This window comes from Ovis aries, chromosome 15, assembly GCF_016772045.2.
Source record: "Ovis aries strain OAR_USU_Benz2616 breed Rambouillet chromosome 15, ARS-UI_Ramb_v3.0, whole genome shotgun sequence".
Taxonomy (NCBI): Eukaryota; Metazoa; Chordata; class Mammalia; order Artiodactyla; family Bovidae; genus Ovis; species Ovis aries.
The window spans coordinates 43357819-43367914 of record NC_056068.1 but is presented as its reverse complement, the minus strand read 5'-3'; the positions used below and the strand labels follow the sequence as shown (position 1 = coordinate 43367914).

The window sequence follows — 10096 nt, the reverse complement described above, 5'->3', positions numbered from 1 at the left end:
GAGGGCAAAGTCTTAACTTCTGGACCACCAGGGAAATCCTCCCTTTTTTGATTATACCAATTTTTGTTAGATTTTTGTATTGCTCACGGCCAAAAGCATCCTAACTGATGTCTACCCTCACAGAGCTTAACTTTGCACCCAGGAGAATGACTGTTGCCCAAAAGGCTGAGTGATTTGGTCCACAAAGTTTGAGTCTAAGAAAGACTAATTAGATCTCTGGCTATGAGAAAAGGATTCCTGAATAAGATAGGTGGGATTTCAATGGTGGAAGGAAACAGGAGATTATTCCATCCCATCTTGGTAGGAAGCAAGAGCTAAGAGAGAAGTATGCATTTGCAACACATGATTTTCTTTTTGGAGTGGGGGAATGGAGTGTCATGGGAAAATGGGGCCAAACTGGTGGGAGCTTTGAAAATCAAGCAGATGAATGTCCAACAATGTCACAGTCAAAACGAAGTTGTCATGAGGTTTGAGCAATGAAGTGACATGAAATATTAGGTTGGCAAAAAAAAATTGTTTGGTTTTTTTCTGTAGCATCATATGGAAAAAGTCAGACAAACTTTTTGGCCAACACAATACTTTAAGAAAGAGTATTAAAGTGAAAATAGAACCAGTTGAGGACAGAGCCTGAGAGGCCAGGGAGTTAACAGTGATCCAGACACAATGTGACAGAATGGAAATAGGAAAATAATACCACCAAATATTTCTTGACACCTACCTGATGTGAGCTCTTTTCTGGGTGCTGAAAATACAGGATTGACTAAGACTTGTCCTTATCTTCAAGGAGCTCACAGTCTACTGAAGACAGAGACAAGTGTGCAGCGGGAGTCAAAATAGCAGGATGCGAATGGCAAGGAAATATGTGTGCAAAGTAAAGGAACAAGTAATGGCTGCGATGGAAAGACTTCATAAAAGAGGTGACAGTGGAAGTGAATGTGGCAGTATGCTGGAAGCCCTGCCTGGGCTTGGTGACAGATGGGACCTGGGCGTTGAGGAAGACAGAAGAGTTGAAGCTCGTCATGGGAATAGAAATAGACATTTTGAAGGAAGACTCCAAGACAGGTGAGATCACTGTCCTTCCCACATTATCTGGCCAGAGAACCTGAAGCATGATGATGCCATGGACAAAAAAAGGATAATAATAATTTTAAAAAATGATGATTATGAAAACATTATGTGTCAGGTGCTGGTGATCCCCATAATAAACATATAGGGTAGTTGCTATTACTCTTATTCTGTGGATGAAGAACTGAGACACAGAGAGAGGCAGCAAAGTCAGAATGTACACAGAGCAATATGACTGCAGAGCCTGCCTGCTTAGGCCCTACACTAAGCTACCAGAGGATGTCTGCCTCATGCAGGACAAAGATGACTCTGAAATAATTTCAAATGACAACAAGGTTTTGTTAATTACTTTTGCTTTAGCCCCAAAATACTTCCTCATCATGTTATGGGTAAGGTGTAAATTTCTTGCTAACCCCAAATAATAAAACCCACCAAATTTTGACAAATCAAGGAAGGTTCATTGGGCTGCTTAGCATGAAGCATCTGCAAAGTGCAGTAGAGGCATTGACTAGGCATTAATCGTGCTTTACATTACTTTTGTGAGTTTCTCACACCTGAGACTCTGGCCAAGTGTGGGAGAAGGGCAAGTTGAGAGGCATAGAGAATTTTTAGGACTTCTGATTCCCTAATGTTCTTGAAAGAAATCACCAGAGCTTAAGAAGCCTTTTCTCAATCTACAAAATATAATGTTTAGAACATCTGAAATCCAAGCAAGATGTATCCCGCATCCGTTAGCATTTGAACTATTATCTGCCCACACAAAGATGACGTTAGGAAAACTACTGAATGATGTAGAGGACCACATTTTGTGAAATTGTTTCTGTTTGGAAACATGGAATCAAATGATTCTAAAAATGGAGTCAGAGTGGCGGGTGGTGGTTGCCATTATGGAGGAACATTTCCTGGGGCTATTCTTGGTCTCAGCCTCATCAGGGTACAGCAGGGACTGGAGATAATTAATGTACTTGATGGCAGCTCTGAGGGTTTCCACTTTGCTGAGGCGTTTCTCCAAGTACTCCTCTGGCAGATGATGTCGGAGCTGGGCATAGCCTTCATTGACACATTTCACCCGCTGCCTTTCCCGCTCATTCCTTTTCCGGATAAAGGCTGGCCCGTAGGAATATTCGCACCTTCTGTAATTTGGATAAGGCACTGGGAAGGAGAAGGCGCAGGGTTCACCATAATTTTCCATAATCAGGGAGTCACTGGAAAAAGGCAGCAATGGCAAGTTTTCCGAGTAAGGGGATGGCACTGGGCCCTCTGGGTAGAGGTGGAACGTGACCATGGGGTCCAGATAAAAGGACCTGGTCAGTGGCAATTGGGAGGAATCAGTGAAGACAGGCAGTTTGTCTGGCATGTTAGAGTAGCTTCTATTGTCCATCATTTCTCTTTAGCCTGGAAACAGAACCAAGTTTATGAATTTGGCCAGATCAAAAGAGAGCAGATATCGACTTTCTCAGAGATCAGAGACTTTACTGCTTTCATGAATAGTTTTTGAGCTCATTCTGAAAACTTGATGGGGTTACAATATTTTGTGGGCAGTAAGAGGATTTTTGATGGTACACAGAAACAGCCTGAAATAACATTGACTTGCCTTGTGAGAAAGTTATTTCCTTTCAATTCTCTATCAATCCTTATAATTGCAAGGTTATATCTTTAGTCTGGTGAGAACATGTCTTCCACACTATTAAAATGCTTTCCAATCCTCCTCAGATAGAAGGTTTCAACAGGAATAGTATCTAGCTAGAATCTAATAATATTTTACTATTAATTTTTATCTATTGTGAATTATGCTGATTTCACATTTCCAGTAGTGATACAAAGTCTCTTTTAAAAATAAATCTACTTGAGTTAAAAATATGAACCAATTCACAGACAAAGAGTAAGTAAACAGCAATACAGGTGCTGTAGAGCAGTAATGTAATGAAGATTGTGAAAGTGTATGCAAATGCTAATATTTGGGAAACAATGAAACACCACAATATTCAAATATATGTTGGAGAAATTACAAACTAGTTAATGATCATGCAGCCTCACAGGCATAGCCTTCTTAAATGATAACTGGTATGCCAGAGGTAAAACTGAAATCAAAATAAGAAGGAATGATTTGCTTTTAAAAATTCACTGTAAGATTGCCTCAATGAGAAACTCCCCTAACACATTTATAACATAGTCAGTTTTACATATTAACTTAGAACTTCAAACATATTAAGTAAAGTGCAACTCTGTTTAGGCTTTTTTTTTTCATGGAACTTGAAGTATTATATTCCAAAATGTCCCCTATCAAACATATTCCCCCTTTCTGAATAGATCTGTATCCAGCTTATTTATTACACTACCATTACTTTTTACCCTTAACTGTAGTAATGTGGTCATAACAGATTTCACATAGACATTACACTTTAGTTGATGGGAAATCAGGGAAGTGCTGAAAAAGAGCATTTTTCTTTCAGTCATTAACTTTCTCAAGTTCAGTCTTGGTTTTGCATCTTCTTAGCTGTGTGTCCTTTGGCAAGTTTGTCTGAAGCACATTTGTTGAGAGATGAAGAATGTATCCAAAGTGGAAAACGAAAAGCCACATGAAATTTAACTGTGGCTTTCAGAAAAGAAGGAAATCTGGCTTTCTTTCTCCTAAAAAAAAATCAGCCCTAATGTTTTTGGGCAAGAGTAGGTAACACTGGCACTTGTTTCTCTACCTGAGTATAATGAAACTCTGCAGGCTGCACTGTGTAATGACAGGAGCAGTCTCTAAGCACCAGAAATCGAATGCAATACAGTATATTACAATTCTTGTGGAAAAAAAACCTATCCTATCGTGTATGGCTACTGAAAAGACAAATGACTCTCGGAACCAGAAAGGGCAAGAAGGGATGGGGGTTGGGGGATGAGGGGTGGGGAGTGTGAGTGGTGGGGAGAGTTTAATAAGTCATGGTGAAACAGGCTGGAAAAGGAATGTCAGAAAGAGCTCTTCCTAATAGAGGGATGGGGGTGACGGAATGAGATAAGTGCCATGCTGCTGCTGCTGCTGCTCAGGTGCTTCAGTCATGTCCGACTCTGTGCGACCCCATAGACGGCAGCCCACCAGGCTCCCCCATCCCTGGGATTCTCCAGGCAAGAACACTAGAGTGGGTTGCCATTTCCTTCTCCAATGTATGAAAGTGAAAAGTGAAAGTGAAGTCGTGTCCGACTCTTTGCGAGCCCATGGACTGCAGCCTACCAGGCTCCTCCGTCCGGGGGATTTTCCAGGCCAGGCCAAGAGTACTGGAGTGGGTTGCCATTGCCTTCTCCGGATAAGTGCCATAGGTCCAATTAAAAAGCAAAACAGAGGAACAGAAAATGAAAGATGCCAAATTACTGATCCAATGGCCTAAAATAACTAACACACAATAAAAATTTCTGGAATAGAAACTAGCCAGGAAAAATTTGCTGAAAGAAAAAGAGTTAGGAAATCCCTGAGCTAGGAATTCTAGAGGGTAAGAGATAAAAAATGTGCATGGTAGAAACTGTGAAATTATGGCACAGTGAGTGTGAAGCCCCCGTTTCTACATTCCTGAGAACATCAGAACCTCTTTCTGCCTGTAGCTAACAAGCCAGAATTGCTACAATAGGGTACTGAAAAGTAGACAGCTGTCATCAAAGCTAACTCACAAGAATTCTTTGGGTATAGTCATCTTGACTAATAATTTTCATAATATCTTAAGCCTTGATCCAGATGAAATCTGAGTAGTTTGTATATGCCACAAGTAGTTAAAAGTCTCTACGTTTTTCTTTTTTATTTTTTAAGTTATGAAAGTATGATAATGCATTTACAGGAGACAGAAAATACAGAACAAACTTACGTATAGTTCCATTATATAGCACAGTTATTTTTTAAGTAGATGAATTAAGATTTTTAGTTGGAGTTTTAATAGCAAACTCTCAAATATTAGTAGAATGAATGGACAGAAAAGTAGAAGGATATCATAGACCTTAAAAGCACTATGAACCAGTTCAACATAATTAAGATTTCACACCACAGCAGGACACAAATTCTAAGTTCCCATAGACTATAACCAGGAAACACTGGAACATATACAGGGAAATAAACTTTCTAGATTTTAACAAGACCTTGTATAATTCTTGGGAAATGAGCCTGGTATCTTTGGAGACACACTGAAGGGGGAGCTTTTTCTATTGAGCATTGCTAAAAGGTTGCCAATTAATGTAGTAGCATTTATCTTTTATTCAAAGAAAAAAATTTAACCACAACAGCAATAGAATGAAAAATGCAGCAGTGAGGATCAAGATAGGAAGGCTCGTGGACACTGGACACATTTGTAGAAACTGAGTAAAGCTTTTAAAAGAGAGGAACACAGGGACTTCCCTGGTGGTCCAGTGGTTAATACTTTGCCATCAGATGTAGGGGGTGGGGGTTTGATCCCTGGTCGGGGAGGTAAGATCCCACATGCCTCACGGCCAAAAAAACCAAAGCATAAAACAGAATCAATATTGCAACAAATTCAATAAAGACTTTGCAAATAGTCCACATTAAAAAAAAAAAAGTTTTAGGAAAGAGAGAGAACAACACGAACCGTTAAGTGCTGGGACTCTGAAGCCAAATATACATGTAGCTAAAAGCAAATGCACCTATCTTTTAGTGAAAGTCTCAGGTTTCTGACTCAGAGCTATTCTGGGAAATAAAGGGTAAGGTCTTCATGATAAAATCCTAAGAAATTCTGGATTGTTCTGCTTAGCATTAAAGTTTCAACTTTCTGATACATTATAAATATCTAGCATGTAGAAAAAAAAGCTACTACTGTACATTATGAATTATGGAATTATGAATTATGGAATGTTAGGGATGGAGAAATCTTAGGAAAGCCTCTCATCCAATCCCTCATAAATTGTTGCAGTTATGAGGCCAGAGGTCAGAACCTAGGTCTCCTAACTTCTAAATCCTTTCCACTCCTCCAGATGATTTAATCAACAGCAAAACTGAATCTTTCAACACAGAAGCATATTTGCTAGTTTAAGATAATCAGCTGAAAATAATCATCATTTTTCAACTGTGCCTAGGGATTTTCTTAAAAACCATGTTCTTATTCTCTCCCATGGGCCACTCTGGAGAAGAGTCTCTTACCTGAATTTTGCTGCCAAGATTCTGTATTTGGGGCTGAGTTAGACTTAACCTGATTTATATGTGATCATTTAGTAACAACATGCAAAACAGCTTACAGTTAAACAGAACTGCTCAGGCTGGTTTAGCGATTTTCTCTACCTAATACGTAGATACGACAACATGCAACAATACTAAATAGAAAGTTTGCTTACAAAATTGGACTCTTGTAACAAATTCTTTTCAAGAAGAATGTTTCCTCCACTCACCTGGGTTATATAACTTTATATCAAAATTGCTAATGGAAAAGATCCTTAAGTAATAATCTCATAATGTGAAAATATTGTCAATATTTTTAAAATAGAGATTAAGATGCTAACCAGGAAGGTCAATATGAACCTACATTTTACTATATATCTATTATAATTTTTTCCTTCTAAATAGCCTTTTTCAGAGCAATTTTAGATGTACAGCAAAACTGAGCATCAAGTACAGTTCCCATATACCCACTGCTCTTACATATGTACATCCTCCTACATTACCAGAATGCTAGCCCCAGAGTGATACATTTGTTACAATTGATAATACTGACACATCATTATCACTCAAAGCCCATAGTTTCCATTAAGGCTCAACCTTTTTTTAAAAAGTATTTGTTTATTTGGCCATGCCAGGTCTTAGTTGTGGCATACGGTACTTGTCTTAGTTGCTGTATGTAGGATCTAGTTCCCTGTCCAGGGCTTGAACCCGGGCCCCCTGCATTGGGAGCATGGGCAGAGTCTTAGCCACTGGACCACCACGGAATTCCCCCGGCTCACTCTTGTGTTGTACATTCTGTGCAACTTTACAAATGTATAATGATACATATCTACCATGCTAGCATCATATGGAATAGTTTCACTGCTCTAAAGTGTCTGTTACACCTGTTCATTCCTCCCTCCCCCCAGTACCTGACAACACCTGATTTTTGCTTCCCTGGTGGCTCAGACAGTAAAGCGTCTGCCTGCAATGCTGGAGACCCGCGTTCAATCCCTGGCTTGGGAAGATCCCCTGGAGAAGGAAATGGCAACCCACTCCATTACTCTTGCCTGGAAAATTCCATGGACTGAGGAGCCTGGTAGGCTACAGTCCATGGGGTTGCAAAGAGTCGGACACGACTGAGTGACTTCACTTCACTTTTCCTTTTCCAGAATGTTGTATACTTGAACTCATATAGTATACAGCTTTTTCAAATTGGCTTCTTTCAATTAGTAATATTCATTTAAGTCTCCTCCACATATTTTTGACTTGATAGCTCATTTCTTTTTAGCACTGAACAATATTCCATTGTCTGAATACCATATGATAACATTTACATGTAGAATCTAAACTATGACACAAAGGAACTTACCCATGAAACAGAAACAGACACACAGACATAGAGAACAGACTTATTGTTCCCAAGGGAGAGGAGGGTGGGGGAAGAATGGATTGGGATTTGGGTATTAGCAGATGCAAACTAATACACATAGAACAGATAAACAACAAGGTCCTACTGTATAGCAGCAGGAACTATATTCGATACCCTGTGATAAACCATAATAGATGAGAATATGAAAAAGTATATATTAATATAGACACACATATATCTGAATCACTTTGCTATACAGTAGAAATTAACACAACATTGTAAATCAACTATATTTCAATAAAATAAATTTTAAAAATATGCCATTGAATGTATCACAGCTTACTGTCTATTCACCTACTAGAGGACTTCTTGATTGCTTCCAAATTTTGGCAATTATGAATAAAGCTGCTATAAACACCTATATGCAAAATTTTCATATGGATATAATATTTTAACTAACATATATTAAATGGACTTCCCTGGTGGCTCAGACTGTAAAGAATCCACCCTCAATGCAGAAGACCTTGGTTCAATCCCTGGGTTGGGAAGATCCCCTGGAAAAGGGAAAGGCTACCCACTCCAGTATTCTTGCCTGGAGAATTCCATAGACAGAGGAGCCTGGCAGGCTACAGTCCATGGGGTAGCAGATATTAAATACTGAAGTATAACTGCTGGATCACATAGTAAGTGTATATTTAGTTTTATAGGAAACTATCAAACTGTTTTCCAAAGTGGCCATACTGTTTTTGCGTTCTCACCAGCAATGAATGAGAGTTCCTGTTGCTACACATCCACACCAAGATTTGGTGTCAGTGCTCTGAATTTTAGCCATTCTAATAGGCGTGTAGTGGTATCTCATTGTTGTTTTAATTTGCATTTCCCTGTGGACATGCTAGGGGCGGGCTTCCCTATGGCTCAGACGGTAAAGCATCTGCCTGCAATGCGGGAGACCTGGCTTTGATCCCTGGGTTGGGATCCCCTGGAGAAGGAAATGGCAACCTACTCCAGTACTCTTGCCTGGAAAATTCCATGGATGGAGGAGCCTCGTAGGCTATAGTCCATGGGATCGCAAAGAATTGGACACGACTGGAGCAACTTCACTGGTGGACATGTGTTATGGAGCATTTTTTTGAATACTTACCTGCCATCTGTATATCTTCTTTGATGAGGTGTCTGTTCAGGTCTTTGGCCCATTTTAAAACTGAGTTTTTTGTCTTATTGTTGAGTTTTAAGAATTCTTTATATGCTTTGGAAGATAGTACTTTGTCAGCTATGTCTTTTACAAATATTTTCTCCCAGCTGGTGGCTTGTGTTCTTGTTCTCGACAGAGTCTTTCACCAGAAGTTTTTAATTTTAATGAAGTCCAGCTTATCAGTGATTTCCTTCTTGATTTGTGCTTTTGATATTGTATCTAGTTAAGTCATTACCAACCAAAAGAAACTAGATTTTCTCCTATGTTGTCTTCTAGTACTGTAGGGTTTTGTTTTGCATTTAGGTCTATGATCCTTTTTTAATTAATTTTTTGAAGGTTGTAAGGCTTGTGTCTAGCTTAACTTTTTTTGCATGTAACTGTCCAGTTGTTCTAGCACCATTCATTGAAAAGACTGCTCCACGGTGTTCCTATTGTTGCTTTGTCAAAGGTCAGTTAACTATATTTATTGAGTCTGTTTCTGGGCTCTCTATTCTGTTCTATTGATCTATTTGTTTATTCTTTCGCCAATCCATACTGACACTGCCTTTATTACTGTAGCTGTACAGTAAATCTTGAAAATAGGTTGTGTCAGTCTTTCCACTTTGTTCTTCTTGATTAACATTGTGCTTACTTTCTGGGTCTTTTGCTTATAACTTGCTGGGATTTTGACTAGGATTGTATTTAATCAAGACTGACATCTTGATAATATTGTCTTCTAATCCATGAACATGGAATCTCTTATTTAGTTCTAGTTCTTTGATTTCTTTAATCAGTTTTGTAGTTTTCCTCATATACATTTTATCCGTATTTTGTTAGATTTATACATATTTCATTTGGAGGGATACCAATGTAAATGGTAATTGTGCTTTTAATTTCATTTGTTGTTAGCAGAAGCAACAGTTAGAACTGGACATGGAACAATAGACTGGTTCCAAATTGGGAAAGGAGTATGTCAAGGCTGTATATTGTCACCCTGCTTATTTAACTTCTATGCAGAGTACATTGTAAGAAATTCTGGACTGGATGAAGCATAAGCTGGAATCAAGATTGCCGGGAGAAATATCGATAACCTCAGATATGCAGATGACACCACCTTTATGGCAGAAAGCAATGAAGAACTAAAGAGCATCTTGATGAAAGATAAAGAGGCGAGTGAAAAAGTTGGCTTAAAACTCAACATTCAGAAAACTAAGATCATGGAATCTGATCCCATCACTTCATGGCAAATAGATGGGGAAACAGTGGCAGACTTTACTTTTTGGCCCTCCAAAATCACTGCAGATGGTGACTGCAGCCATGAAATTAAAAGAGGCTTACTCCTTGGAAGAAAAGTTATGACCAACCTAGACAGCTT

The 10096-nt window shown here is 38.9% G+C and overlaps 1 protein-coding gene across 1 annotated transcript; it reads right to left on the bottom strand.

Annotated features, from left to right (window-relative positions):
• Window positions 1-1903: 1903 nt before the first annotated feature.
• ASCL3 (achaete-scute family bHLH transcription factor 3) lies at window positions 1904-2449 on the bottom strand. Its single transcript, XM_027979095.1, has one exon. It carries the CDS (start codon window positions 2447-2449, stop codon window positions 1904-1906), a length of 546 nt encoding a protein of 181 aa, XP_027834896.1.
• Window positions 2450-10096: the final 7647 nt, after the last annotated feature.

Coding starts and splice junctions, on each gene's coding strand:
- ASCL3 (XM_027979095.1), bottom strand. CDS start 2,449: ATGATGGACAATAGAAGCTACTCTAACATGCCAGACAAACTGCCTGTC.